Source organism: Rhinoraja longicauda, chromosome 16, assembly GCF_053455715.1.
Source record: "Rhinoraja longicauda isolate Sanriku21f chromosome 16, sRhiLon1.1, whole genome shotgun sequence".
NCBI classification, from domain to species: domain Eukaryota; kingdom Metazoa; phylum Chordata; class Chondrichthyes; order Rajiformes; family Arhynchobatidae; genus Rhinoraja; species Rhinoraja longicauda.
Window position 1 is genome coordinate 30,073,603 of NC_135968.1, and position 15,654 is coordinate 30,089,256.

General features: G+C 42.1%; 1 protein-coding gene across 1 annotated transcript in view; it reads left to right on the forward strand.

The window, feature by feature from the left end:
• Positions 1-15,654, forward strand: part of inpp5f (inositol polyphosphate-5-phosphatase F) — a 161,879-nt gene that overhangs the window by 139,583 nt on the left and 6,642 nt on the right. The window contains exons 13-19 of the mRNA XM_078413517.1: positions 2,979-3,107; positions 5,583-5,700; positions 9,588-9,786; positions 12,261-12,332; positions 12,499-12,572; positions 13,360-13,488; positions 14,972-15,059. Of these exons, the coding sequence (XP_078269643.1) occupies positions 2,979-3,107; positions 5,583-5,700; positions 9,588-9,786; positions 12,261-12,332; positions 12,499-12,572; positions 13,360-13,488; positions 14,972-15,059 (809 nt within the window). The remainder of the gene's footprint in view (positions 1-2,978; positions 3,108-5,582; positions 5,701-9,587; positions 9,787-12,260; positions 12,333-12,498; positions 12,573-13,359; positions 13,489-14,971; positions 15,060-15,654) is intronic.

Sequence of the window (15,654 nt, forward strand, 5' to 3'; positions counted from 1 at the left end):
TGGTATTTAAAGGGGATATTTAAAGGGGATATTGTGCGCAATTGGGAACTTGCACAAAGGTAATGCAATGTATGGTGGATCTGCTAGGTCTGGTGTGGCAGGCTTGAGGGGCTCAGTGGCCTCACTGTTTCTATGTCATGTTCTTAGTCAATGTCCTGGGACTCTTTCCCCAGCTGCATTGTAGGAGCATCTTCACCAGAAGTACTGCAGTTATACAACAGGATGTCTGACCACCACCCATTTCTCAAAGACAATTGCAGATGGGCAATACACGCTGTTCTTGCCAGTGATGTCTAGATTGGTAACATTTTTAAAAATTGCTCATATAAACAATGGATCTTCCACCTGTTTTATACAGTATCAAATACGTAATAAAGACTTGCATCTCTTTTTTCTGTGTTATTGCATATCTTATGCATTCACTCCCAGATACATTTTAACCTGGTCAATACACAGTTCATAATAACATAGGATCGGAATTAGGCCGTTCACCACCTCGCGTCTACTCCGTCATTCACTCATGGCTGTCTACCTTTCCTTATCGAACCCATTCTCCTGCATTCTCCCCATAACCGTTGACACCCTTACTAGACAAATATCTGCCAATCTCTGTTTTAAAAGTACCCAGTGGCTTGACCTCCACAGCCATCTGTGGCAATGAATTCCACAGATTCGCCACCCTTTGACTAAAGAAATTCCTCCTCATCTTCTTTCTAAAGGTATGTCCTTTTATCCTGAGGCTGTGTCCTGTGGTCCTAGACTCTCACAATCTTGGAAACATCCTATCCATATCCACTCTATCTAGGCCTTTCACTATTCGGTAAGTTTCATTGAGGTCCCCCCCTCATCCTAAACTCTAGAGAGTACAGGTCTAGTGCCGGTAAATGCTCATCATGTGTTAATCCAAGGATCCCTGGGATCCTTCTCGTAAACCTCCTCTGGACCCTCTCCAATGCAGGCACATCTTTCCTCTGATTTTGGGCCCAAAACTGCTCACAAAACTCCAAATGCGGTCTGACCAGTGCCTTATGGAGCCTCGGTATTACATCCTTGTTCTTGATCAGAGGGTGTTGAACTGAGTCGGTGAAGTAAGGTTAGGTTTCAAGATATAGATTTGAAATTTCAAAGAGTCTGTTGTGTGATATGTCCTTGTAATGTGGTATGCTTGCACAGTTAATTTCATAGCTGTGACATATATTGAGGATTTTTCAGGGGGCAATGCCATTTATCAGAGTATAATTTGTATTAATCCTTGCTGATTACTTTTTATGGACAGGCTGGGAAAGTTATTGCAAGATTCAATTATTGCAAGACGGAGAACCAGGGCAAAACAAACTATTTACTCATGTAGCTGACTGCAATGTCATAAATTAGTGCATGCTGTCTGACAGCAGATCTTTAAAGCAGCACATTCACAGTTGGATAAGGTCATTACAGCTGAGGCTACCTGAACAATGTCGGCAAACGTCAAAGAAATCCTAGCCTTAAAGGAGTATAAATTGGGGAAAAAGTAAATGAGGAAGACCTGTTGCATTTAGGCCATCTGAGGCAGGGAATAGTGATTGCAGGGAAATTAGCAGAAGGTATTCAGTGATGCTATAAATACTTTTTAAACTCCACATTATGATCGTCATCAGGTCAAAATTGCTTTGCTAGCACAATCTCATTAAATTGTACATTTGATTACTTATACTTGTATAATTGCATAGCTTTTCTTTCAGATTTCTTTTCTCTTTTCGTTCCATCACTACATTGAATAATCTTTTGCGGAGGATTGTGGTCATATAAATAGCACATGGTCTTTTCCCCCTGGAGACGAGAATTCGCATTAATTTTAGACAGAAAATTGAGATTATCCTCCTTGCTAGTCTTTGGGGAGGGAGCCATTTTTTTAACCATTTGGAGTGAATATGGGCCTATTTCAACGAGCTGACTTAAATAAAGCATTAAATATTGATATCCAACCGATGCTTCAATTTGATTTAAAAACTGAGGGAAGGGTGGGATGAAGTGGGGAATAGAAAAGCCTGCTTGAAATTTCATATTGCTCTGGAGTCGGCAGAAGATCCATTCCTGATGCTGACATTGGACTCATTGGCCATCAGTCTGAAGAAGGGTTTTGACCCGAAACATCACCCATTCCTTCTCCCCAGAGATGCTGTCTGTCCCGGCTGAGTTACTCCAGCATTTTGTGTCTACTGCTGACATTGGACTCGCTGGCCTGTAATTACCTGGCTTATTCCTGTTGCCCTTCAATAAAGGGACCACATTTGTGATCCTCCAGCCATCTGGCACTTTGCCTGTGGACAGAGAAAGTTACAACATTTCTGTCAGAACCCCAGTAAATCCCTCCTGTGGCTTCCACAGACGCCTGTAATATGTCTCAAGACACTGGAAATTACCCATCTTTCAGGTCGACCAATATCACCACCTTTTTCTATTGTAATCCATTTTTAAGGCCAGCAAGTCCCCCACCTTTTCTAGAATTCCACTGACCCTCCCCTTAATCCCCATCGACAATATCCTCTTTCATAATGAACATATAGGAGGATATCTGTCCAGTATATCTTATTTCCCCAGTTTCTACTTATTTTCAAAATTACACCAAAAAATAATTTGTGTTCCTTAATAAAATAATTGCCGTGCGAGTAAATGCCATCTATTAGACACCCTGATGTCCTTTCCCAGCAGAGTCCAAGATCAATTGTGCTTTGCTTGGGGTGTGATAAAAACATAAGTTGCTGGGGGATCTCAGCGGGTCAGGCAGCACCCGTGGAGGGAGTGGACAGGCGACCTTTTTGGGTCAGGACTCTTCTTCAGACGGTGACCCCCAAACGTTGCCTGTCCGTTTCCTCCACAGGTGCTGCCTGGCCCAATGAGTTCCTCTAGCACTTTGTGCTTTACTGAAGAATCCAGCAACTGCAGTTGCTTGTACCTCCTCACTGATAATTAAACTTGTTTCCGACATTTTGTCTCAGCTGAAGAAACTGGGAGTGATGCCCCCTGAACAGCCGCTGCCTCAAAAGTGCTATCGGATTTATCAGATCATGTGGGCTAACAACGGAGATGCCATTAGCAGGCAGTACGCTGGGACAGCTGCCCTAAAGGTAACGTTCAATCCATCCAAATATTTGGTGGTAGTTTGCTCTCGACAGGCATCTCAGGCTCATTTCTGTTTTTGTTCAGTTTTATATTCTGAAATTGTGTGGAGAACTTGAGGGTTTGACTAGATTGTGAAGCCTTGTTAACAGTTTAACTGGCTAGTTCAGTTCTACAATATTACAATGTAGCTGTTGCCACACTCCTTCCAAAACCTCGGGCTACATGTCACTGTGGCCCAATTGAATTTACTGAACAGAACTAGATTATACCCATTTGTTAAAGACCATAAGACAGGACCAGAATTAGACCAATGGGCTTATCAAGTCTGCTCTGCCATTCGATCATGGCTGATTTATTTTTCCCTCTCAATCCTATTCTCTTGCCATCTCGCCTGTAACCTTTGATACCTTTGCTAATCATGAACTCATCAGTCGGGGCAATTTCTAAGGCGAAAGGCATTCTGGGTAAGCACCGCCGCCATTGCCGGCTTGTTTCCGATGTAAACTTGAGAGACAGGAGTGTTGTGGAAATTACATTCTGCCTTGTTTGCATGAAGGGCTGTACAGAATTGTTTACGTAAATGCGAGTTGTGTAAGTCGGGGGAGTGTCTGTCATAGCTCAGCTAGGCTTTTCTGACAGCACTCCTCGAGGTCATGACACCAAGAAGAGCCAGAGCAATAGTTTAGTGTCCCTCTCCCCTGACTGTCAGTCTGGAGAAGGGTCTTGACCCGAAACACCACACATTCCTCTCCAGAGATGCTGCCTGTCCAGCTAAGTTACTCCAGCACTTTCATAAGAGAAAGAGTAGAATTAGACCATTCGGCCCATCAAGTCTACTCCGCCATTCAGTCATGGCTGATCTATCTCTTCCTCCTAACCCCATTCTCCTGCCTTCTTCCCATAATCTTTGACAACCGTACTAATCAAGAATCGATCTACAGATGCTCCTCGGCTTACGATGCTTCAACTTCGATATTTCGGCTTTGCGATGCTGCTAACAACAGCGACCCTCAGTGGGCTGCAACTCGCTGCCGGCCACGTGATCAGGTGTATTAAATGCATTTCGACTTACGATATTTTCGGTTTCCGATGGTTTCTCAGAACGTAACCCCATCAGAAGTTGAGGAGCACCTGTATCTCTACCTTAAATATATCCACTGACTTTGCCTCCACAGCCTTCTGTGGCAAAGAATTCCACAGATTCATCACCCTCTGACTAAAGAAATTCCTCCTCATCTCTTTCCTAAAAGAACTATGTGTCTCTCTTTGTCATAAAGATCATCATCACCTGCAGGTATCACGTTGTCACGTTGCACAACATCTGTAGGGGGACGATCCTTCAGCTTTGCTGCTTTAAATCCAGAAACCCTTTACCCAACATCATTGTGGGAGAACCTTCACTAAGGGCATTAGTGGTTAAAGGGTGACCTGGCACAACCTTCTCCTGAACACTGAGGGATGGTCAATAAATGTCGGCTGTTGTGGCAAGACCCACCTCCCAGCTGTGACCAGGGAAAACACTGCAGTGTGAAAGTGAGAACAAATGTTATGGAGGGGAGGAGGGTGGAGCAGTGGGGGGAACAAAGGGGATGACTTGCAGACAGAAGACCAAGGTGGATCAAGTGACATTGCTTTTGTTGCTGTCTAAAAATAAATCCCTTGAGTCTTCACTTCTAACTTCCTGGGCAGTTTGGTACTAGATGGGTTTAGGGTAACTAGTGATTAGTAGCATGTCAGATCTAATGATTTCCATGAGGTTGACCTGTAGGTTGGGGACACGTCACGGGCCCTGACAAGGGGCTGGAGCCTTGTTTCTACTGAGGTAGAAACACCAGGTTGACGGCCTTTTAACTCAATGAAGCTGTATCTAGTGTTTTCTCAATGTCTCCAAGGAAGGAGATGAGCAGAGGTGGCAACAAGTGGATAGACACAAAATGCTGGAGTAACTCAGCGGATCTGGCAGCATCTCTGGAGAAAATGGATAGGTGACGATTTGGATTGGGACCCTTCTTCAGACTGATTGTAGTGAGGGGTGGGGACTGGAAGCAAGAAAAGTCCAAGGCAAATCGGAGCCAGCAACAGATGACCTCGGGCAGAGGTGTACGCTGAGAGGCCGATTGTTGGCTCGGGATGGCATGAACTATTTGATGTATATGATGGTGGAACTGGTTCCTGAGATAAGCTGGTTTCGGTCACTGTCATTCATTCAAATTGCCCTTTAATTTTCTTTGCAAAGAGGAGGAATTTAATACGAATCAAGAACAAATCTTGGTTGTTGTTCATAGACCAATTCCGAACAGATTATACTAACTTGTGAACTTGAACCAAGTGCTGACTGATTTGCTAACTTCAGGCTTGTTTGTATTGGTCTTGAGGTTTTAAACTCAAAACTTTGCTTGTTAAATCTGGATTTGTTAATTTTGAAACCTACCCAAGCATCAGAGTGAGTGTTATGTTCTTACTGCCCTCTTTAATGGTAGGGTGACTTCACAAGAACTGGAGAACGAAAGCTTGCAGGAATGATGAAAGATGGTTATAACTCTGCCAATCGGTATTACCTTAATCGCTTCCGTGATGCATACAGACAGGCGGTCATAGGTAAGAGACAACGCTGTAATGTAAAGGCATAAATCATGATGTGTAATGAAAAATGCAAGGGTAATTCTGTTTGTTTGTATTTCCTCTGGGTCTCTCAATTTTCTTCAGCATTTGAAAGTAAAGAAGTCTGATTCTAGAGCAGGGGACAATTTAAAGGTTCAGATTACCAGAAGTAAAATACATTTCTATTTTGTGCACACAATTAACCATAGGCATAATTCTTAACTTTCGATAATGTCCATGGGAGATATTTACCATAGAGTTATACAGTGTGGAAACAGGCCCTTTTTGCCCACACCGTCCAACATGTCCCAGCTACACTAGTCCCACCTGCCTGCACCTGGTCCATATCTCTCCAAACTTGTCCTACCCATGTACCTGTCCAACTGCTTAAACGATGGGATAGTCCCAGCCTCAACTACCTCCTCTGGCAGCTTGTTCCATACACCCACCACCCTGACATTATTGGAGTTTGGACATTAATTGCCACTTCCCTTGTTGCCATTACTTGTAAGAGGAAGCAGTACAGCACAGGAACAGGCCCTTCTTTATCGAACATAATACTAAGATAAACTAACCTTGTCTGCTTACATGTGATCCATACCCCTCCACTCCCTGCACATCCATCCCTCTGAGATGCTGCTATTGTTCTCAACCATCCATCACTTCCTTTGGCAGTGTATTCCGGGTGCCCACCACTGTCTATATAAAAATGAAATATGGCCTGCACATCTAGAAACTTTGCCCCTCTCATTTTATAGCTGTACCCTTATGTCTTTGACATGTCCCCCCGGGGTAAAAGGTTCTGACTGTCTACCCTATGTATGTCTGTCATTTTATTTACTTGTATCGGGTCTCTCCTTAACCTCTGGCATTCGAGTGAAAACAATCCAAATTGTCCAACCTCTTCTTGTAGGTAATACTCCCTGATCTAGGCAGCATTGAGGCGGCACACTGGCACAATGGTAGAGCTGCTGCCTTATAGTGCCAGAGACCCGGGTTTGATCCTGACTGCGGGTACTGCCTCGATGGAGTCTGTGGCTTCTCCGTGTAACTGCATGGGGTTTCTCTAGGTGCTCCGGGTTCCTCCCACACTCCAAAGATATTCAGGTTTGTAGGTTAATTGGCTTTGGTAAAGATGTAAATTGCCCCTAGTGTGTAGGATAGTGGTGATCGCTGGTCGGTGAGGTCTCGGTGGGCCAAAGGGCCTGTTTCCATGCTGTGTCGCTGCAGTCTAAAGTCGTTCTGGTAAACCTCCTTTGCGCCTCCTTCAAAGCTTCCACATCCATCCTGTGATGGGGTGACAAGATCTTCACGTATCATTGATTAAAACCACTTAATGGGCTATGATCTCATCTTCTGGAGTGAGTTTTATTCCTTTCTTGCTTCTTTCCTGTAACTTAGTCAATAATCTGAGCCATCAGTTCTCAGTCCTGCAGCACTGATCTAAAATTGGTCACCACTGTGAATCATGAATCTACCAGTCTGGTTGAATGTAAAACTGTCCAAACCCCTCTGATTCCAATATATTGATTTACTAGTTGGGACGTAAGTAGAAATTGAGAATCAAAATAAAAATAGAATATGCCTAGCAGGTAAGAAAACATTTAATAGAACAGAACGGAGAGGTCTTCGAGCTGAAACAGAAACTACCCCTATCCACAGATGCTGCATGACTTGCTGAATGTTTCCAGTACATTGTTTTCATGTCCCCCAAAGCCTAAAAGATCATGGCTGATCCTCTACTTTAAGACCACCTTTCTGCACAATTCCTTTACTGTGATTTCTCTTAAAGACAAACAAAATATCAGTCTGCGTCTTGAAGCAACCGTGCCCCCTTGAAATGGAGAGCTTCAATGATGTGCAATTGTAAAGAAAGGAATTTCCCACCTCCCCTCATAGTGGCTAATCCCTTAACCATTTCTTAAATTCTAGATTGATAGTTGTGAAACAGCCTGCTGGTTCATCCATCTTATTTTTGGAAATTCATTTTCTTACCGTCTATATATGAGAATGCATTTGTCACTTTTTTCCCCCCATTTTTCAGTATTCAACTATTTTTTGTTTAAGTTATTGTTACCTTAAACTGTATCTAGATTTTTAGATTTTTTTTAGATTTAGAGATACAGCGCGTAAACAGGCCCTTCGGCCCACCGAGTCCGTGCCGCCCAGCGATCCCTGCACATTAACACTATCCTACACACACTAGGGGCAATTTTTTTCCTACATACTTGTACGTCTTTTGAGTATGGGAGGAAACCGAAGATCTCTGAGAAAACCCACGCAGGGTCACGGGGAGAACGTACAAACTCCGTACAGACGGCGCCCATAGTGAGGATCGAACCTGAGTCTCCGGCGCTGCATTCGCTGTAAGGCAGCAACTCTACCGCTGCGCCACCGTGCCGCAGCCCTCTTCCCTCTGCCCTCTTCACACCTTCCCTTCGGCAGCCTAGAATATGTTTTCCCCTCACTTTTATACCTCGGGTAAATGGTTATCGACCTATCCCCACTGCTGCTGCCCGGCTGTATGTATGCTTCCAGCATTTTCTGTTGTTATTCCAAATTTCCAGCATCTGCAGATTTTGGCTTCAATTCCTTTTCGTTTTTGTATTCTTAAGCATTTTGTTAGTGTGCATCGAGTGCCGAACAGCAGAGGATAGAGATATAGATGAAACATCTAGCGCTAAATTATTTATAAGATGTACTAATATTTAATCTGCTGTGGCTTGATGCTCTGAGGAGAATAGATTGTCCGGATTCATAAGCCAGAATTAAGTTGGAGGACAGGGTGAGTGGGGCCAGTACAATCTCATTTTCTACATCGGATATTCTGTCAAATATTTTATTTCTACTATAGGCATTCACATATTCTCATTATTGGATCGATCTCATATTTAATTTTTTACTGTAAGCTTGGTGCACGATAATGACAATTTTCAAAGCAGGAGTGGTGCTGTAACATTGCTGCTGAACGTCATTGAGGCATAGCGTTCCTCGTTTCCTTTTATTGAAAAATTACTCTTAATTACTCTTTCCAAATTTCATGGGCAAAATTGGTAGGAACATGTCTAGATTGGATAATATAGATGACATTTTATAAGAGGTTCCTGTTTAAACTCTCAACCTCCTTTAAGCATTATTTGGTAGTGTTCTTATTATTTAACCCATGGACGATTTGATTTAGTTTAGAGATACTGTGTGGAAACAGGCCTTTCGGCTCACCGAGTCCGCGCTGACCAACAATCACCTGTACACTAGTCCTATCCTACTAGTCCTACCATTTGGGGCAATTTACAGAAGTCAAATTGACCTACAAACCTGCATGTTCTTGGAATGTGGGAAGAAATCTGAACACCCAGAGAAAACCAAGCAGTCACAGGGAGAACGTGCGAACTCCGAACCGACAGCGCCCCTAGTCAGAATCGAACCCGGGTCTCTGGTGCTGTCAGGCAGCAATTCTTCCGCAGTGTCACTATGCCACAAGGCAGGAAGCCTTGTACAGACAGAATCAGAGGACCACCAGGAACAGTTCTGCGTCCTCTTGATTATATTTGGCAATAATAATAATAATAAACATTTATTTTTTATAGTGCTTTTCCAGATGCTCAAAGACGCTTTACAAAAACAGTCAAAACATAAAAACAAACAAACGAACTGTCCTGACGGAGAAGCGGCGAACAAATAGCGCCAGCGTCCTCTCACGTCAGGGTCCGGCAATAGAATCAAGAATTCAGGATCTGTCTTGATCGTTGTTATTAGCTTTGTTAATGAATATTAATTTGTCTGTCCTGATGGATCATGCGTGACTTTGTAATATATATTCCGTGCTGGGTCTGTACTTTGTTAAACGGTATTTGTGGCTGTGCATAATGCTGTTGTTTAATCAGATCCAATGCAGGGCATCCCAGTGACTGAAGATCTCTACTCCATCTTCAACAAGGAGAAAGAGCATGAAGCCTTGCACAAACGCAATCGGAGGAGCCACCAGGAGCAGATCAGCTTCCTCTTGCAAAATTACATGAAACTATTATTACCAGAAAGTGAGAAATTCCATGGGGGCTGGTCTCTGATAGATTGTGATCCAAGGTGTGTAATCACAAAATACATCTGTCGGCAACTTTTCATTCCAGGGAATTAAATATTGATGAATTGTAAACTGCAATTTTTGATTGGATGTGGAAAATAGCAACACAGCAATCTAAAATGGTTTAATCTACACAGCACAGGAAAATTGATGGCTGAGTTAGTCACTGGAAGGCTGAATTGTTAATGAAAGTTAAAAGTGGCCTTTAGCTCTGTGGGGATGTGCTTGGAATAATACTGAGACTGAGTTATGTCCCGAAAGTGTGGGCTGCTAAAAGAAATTGAGAATGAAATTCATCATAAATTTGTTGAAATGAAGAGCTGAATTTTAGATTGAAAAAAAGAATCTTATTAAAAACAAATTTAATTGGAATTTCAGAAGAAAACACATTTTGACTGATATGTATGCTTTTGTTTTTCTACCACAACTTTGGTTTCTTATCCATGGAATTGAAGATGCAATTTTCTAGTCCTTTATGGTAATGTTGCACATCAAATGTATTGGAATGGATTTTTAGCTGTTTGAGAATTAACATTGCAACAAGATTTTTACCATTAGCAGCTAAATCTATCTTTTATTTCACCTGTAGTTGTGCATTGAGGCAGCATCAGTCTGAAGAAGGGTCTCGACCTGAAACGTCACCCATTCCTTCTCTCCTGAGATGCTGCCTGACCTGCTGAGTTACTCCAGCATTTTGTGATACAATACATTCATAGGGTCATAGTTAATTGTACAGCATGGAAACTGACCATTGGGCCCACCACACCCATGCCAACATTTTTGCCCACATACACTAATCCCTTTTTCCTACGTTACTTTCAAATCCTTCTCTGCCATGCCTATTTAAGTGCCTGTCTAAATGCCAGAATATAATAATTATATATGGTTCCACTAGCTCCTCTGGCAATGTCTTCCACTCTCTTTTAAAAACACAACTTTCCCCTCATATTCCCTTTACAACAATAAATATTCATATTTCCTCTCACTGAAAACCAATGCCCCTTTATTTTTTGTTCCCTCGCTGTGGGAAAAAGATTCTGATCATCTCCCCAATCTGTGCCTCTCATCATTCTCCACACTTCTCTTGAATCATCCCTCTGCCTCCTTTATTTCAGGGAAAATAAATCCAGCCTATCCAAACTCTTCCCATAACAAAAGTCATGCAATCCAGGCAGCATGCCGGTGAAATGCCCTTGCCCTCTCTTCAGAGCAATCATGTCCTTCCTGCAGCGTGGTGCTCGGAGTGGCGCACACCACTCCAGGGGTTATTGTTCATAGCACTTTAGCATTATAGTAATAATAGCAAATGTTACATTTACTTGGACATCTCCTGCATTGCCAATCTGAGCTTCTGTTGAAGCTGATATCCTGCTGAGGTTGGCATACTTTTGTGCTATGGGACATCGTTGGAAGCTTTGCACTAATGTAGCCAGAACGTGTTGATAAATCCATCTGGGCCGATGACTTACAATGGGCAGCTGAGCTCTGCTATCGACCAAGGCTATGCTTTGATTCCAAGTCCCCTGATTAGGACAGCCTGGCTCTTTGCAGCTATTTGGGTACTGGGGCTGTGTGCCAAAATGGATTTCACTTTGATTGGAACTAATAGAGGTAGAGCATGCCTATTTAAAATTAAATGCTGAACAACCTGCATAAAACGTTCTAATGTTTTTAAAATCGTGTAATGGTTATTTTTAATGAATAGCGTGCCTAGGTAAAAGTGCAGTTTTGGCACTGGTTTTCATTGTGTTTGGAGTGGAATGGATCTCAATGACTTAGAATGGAGAAGGATGGGCTGTGGCAGGCCCAAGGCCATTGTTCACACTCGGCTTGCATTTTTAAGTGACTATTAATGACCATGGCTGGCTGGCTGGCTGTCTGTCTGCCTATCCGTAAAGAGTCCTTCAGTGCGCCACTGAATTTGAAGCCAATCGTTGAAGTAAGGGAGGGCGCAGTGGTAGAGTTCTGCCTTACACTGCCAGAGACCTGGGTTGTTCAATCCTGACTATGGGTGCTGTCTGTACGTGGTTTGTGACCCTGTGGGTTTTCTCCGTGTGCTCCAGTTTCCTCCCACGCTCCAAAGACATACAGTTGTAGGTTAATTGGCTTCTGCAAATTGTCCCTTATGTGCAGGATAGTGCTAGTGCACAGGGTGATTGCTGGTCGGCATGGACTCGATGGGGCTAAAGGGTCTGTTCCCACACTGTATCTCAAGTGTAAAGTCTAGTTGAGAGGGATGGGGTTTCGTTGCTCTTTAGATCAATGGTGATATTCACAATTGGAATAAGTAGAGTTGATTTATTTAATTTATTTCTAACCAGTGAATGCAAATATCTAATTTGAAAACTTTCCAATTGAATATCCCAATGAGTGAGTTTTTTCCAGAGCTTTTACATTTGCTAAATTAGTCATTTGTGTTTGGAAAGGACTGTTAATTCACATTTAAATTTATATTGGTTGAAAAATTATTTTGCAGCCTTATTGATGCCACCCACAGAGATGTTGATGTTCTGCTTCTCCTCTCCAATTGTGCCTACTATGTTGCCTAGTGAGTAGATGCCGAACTTGCTGAAAATCATTCTCTGCTTCCATGGACGGTTAAACTAATAAATTGTACAACCATTCTGTTTGCTAAACTGCCAACAAGTGACATTGTTTTAGTCGGTTCACTTGTGTATTTGGTTGGCTTGTAATTGTGTTCTCTCTCTTGGCAGCTACGATGATGAAGTTGAAAAAGTGAACCAGTATCAGAGACTCAACTTGGAGGATTTGGAGAGGATTGAAATTGGTACGTTTGTCTTGATGTTGTTGATTGATTGTCATTGCTGCTTTCTGTGATGAATATACAGTTTTATTTATTCACAAAATGTTGGAGTAACTCAGCATGTCAGGCAGCATCTCAGGAGAGAAGGAATGGGCAGCTTCCAGTGCCTGAAATGAAAAGGACCCTTTCGGAATTAAGGAAGAAGGAAAGATGCATCTGGTGGTGGGATCTCATTGAAGTTGACGGAGGTTGTGTAGATTCATCTGTTGAATGTGGAGGCCAGTGAGATGAAAACTGGACACCAGGGAAACTTCACCCTTACCTCTGCAGGAGAAGTGCAGGAAATATGAGATGCTGTTATGGTTTCAGTCAACTTCTTCCATAACTGTAGATTACCCTCTTCCATTGTTGATAGAGCCTCTACTGCATCTCGTTGTTCAGTGTGTAGGGTGGAACTAGAGGCTGCTTTAAGCCGAAGACAGACACAAACAGCTGGATTAACTCAGCAGGTCAGGCAGCATCTATGAAGAAAAGGAATAGGTGAATTTTCTGGTCTGAAGAAGGATCTAGACCCAACACGCCACCTATTCCTTCTCTCTGGAGATGCTGCCTGACCCACTGAGTTACTCCAGCTTATTGGGTCTGTTCTCATTGTCCAGTGTACAGTTATTACAAAACCTGGTTTAACTTTAGAGGGGGCGGGGGGAATTATTAAGATAGTGAATTTATTATACAAAAAGCATTGATTTTGTAAATGATTGTAATTTGTAGCAATGAAGATACATTTTGTCATGGTTTATTTTACAAAAAGGACCAGAGCCCACTTTATTTGGGAAGCCCAAGTTTAATTGTATGAGACTCCATTACAAGCACAACGGAATTAGCGGGTACTTCCACACGTTGAGAGCTGTGACTCGAAACCCTGAGGAAGATGGAAAAGGTAAAGCACTTCTGTTTCAAAAAACAAAATCGCTGTTCTTGTTTAGTTGTTTCATTGTTGTCGTGGCAGCTGTATGAGAGATATTCCACAAGTGTATATAAATCAAAAATGTTTGTTCACCATTCCTAATTGCAAAAGATCATTAAACATTATCACAATTTTTCATTGCCATTTTTAATTTATAATCAGCACTGCTTAAAATACAAGTAAAGGCAGTTTTATTGTAACACACACCCAAATTCTATATACAGGAAAAATAAATCTGCACTTTTGAGATGCAGAGGAGTTGATTTCTATCTGGGTTTCAACTGATATTCAGTGGGATTTCCATCTTTCAGTTATCCTACATTAGAAATTGTTTAATGTTCAAATCAACCTGTGTATTTATAACAAGTTAGACACAAAATGCTGGAGTAACTCAGCGGGACAGGCAGCATCTCTGGAGAGAAGGAATGGGTGATGTTTCGGGTCGAGACCCTTCTTCAGACAGACTGAAGGATCTTGATCCAAAATGTCACCCATTCTTTCTCTCCAGAGGTGCTGGCTGTCCCTCTGAGGTACTCCAGCATTTTGTGTTTATCTTCAGTTCTTTCCTACACATATTTATAACAAGTGTTGGTTAACTAATGTTAAGAATGTTAGTATTTTAATATTTCTTGACACCCCAGCTGATATCCTCTGTTCTGGTGATGCACCAGAACTGGACTGGTAACATTCTTGCTACTTGAGTCTAAAATTCATGACCTGTCCTGCAAAAACTTAACTACAAGTCCACGCTTGCAGTTTTGGGGCCAGTGCTGAGTGGATATTGCTCTGTGAGGTGTTAGGAATGAGAGAATTCATGTAAATCTTTATCAGTACAGTTAATAGGGCCACATGGATTTCTTCCTTTGCTATGTTCATTTATAAATGTGATTTAAAAAATAAATTAAAAAAAAGATTTTTAATGCACTAATCTCAACTGGGGCCTTGCTGAGGAGGTGTGGAGGGCAGGGGAGAAATGAGAAAAACTGCTCTAAGTCCCTGGGCCTGAAGTTAACACAAACGATTCAGAATTCTTCGTCATTACTGCTCTTGTCCACATAGAGGTATAGGATGAGACCAAAGTCATTCTTGACCGCATTAAGTAGTTTATTGAGATGCCATCCCAAAAAATATCTGAGTTACCTATAATCTACAGATTCTGAGGAAAGGGTTTCACTCCAGTTTCTTACCTGCAATGGTTGCATGTTCCATGATTTCTGCTGCTTTCTCCAGAAACCTCAACCAGTTCATTCAGTGAGATAGATGCCAATGAGTATAGATCAAGAGAGTCTGGCTTTGATGTGAGGAGCCAAGATTTGTGATGTGCCCCATGAGAGTGTGCATGAATGGCGTTCACTTGGGGATAGGCATCAGTGGGCTTTGCAATCATGGTGAGCAAGAAATCAATGCCTTCGGAAATAAGATGGCGACGATAATTATCTTTTTAATTGGTTTGCAGACACCCTTCAGTGCATTGCAGAAATGTTGCAGCTGACAAAGCAGGGCCTTGGAATAGATGTGCCAATTCTGGAGAAGAAGTTGGAGAGGTGAGGTGTTACCATCTTGCTTAAGATGCCTGTGTGATTGGGTGGAAACACAACCGGGTTCATTTGAAATGCCTCTATATTCTTGGCTGAAACACGGAGAGACTGCTGAACTACTTTCATTTAAAAAAGTCTCGAATGCCACTTTAAGTTACTGTTCAGCACTTTATCCAGCAGTCATTGATCAAACCTAAACAAAGTGACATTCTAAAGTACCAAAAATAGATTTTAAATGATATCCATGTTGCAAAACTATTTTTAATTTGAAGTTCAGTCAGAATTGAAATATTGCTTTTTTTTTGTGCATAGTCTTGATTTAAAAACCAACTCAGTTTAGAAACTGTTTCTCATCTTTTTTTCATTAAAAACTTCTCATCCATTTTTTCATAGTCCGGCTCCTTGTTTCTGCTTTTTAAAAATAAAAACAAAGTGCTAGAGTAAGTGAGTGTGTCAGGCAGTATCCCTGAGGGCATGGATAGGGTTTGGTTCGGGACCATGCTTCAGGCTGTAACTGGGAGTGAAAGCTGGAGAAGAGGTTGGAGTGGGTCTGTCTGTGGGGAAATAGGTGGATACAGGTGAGAAGGGTTTGATTGGTGGA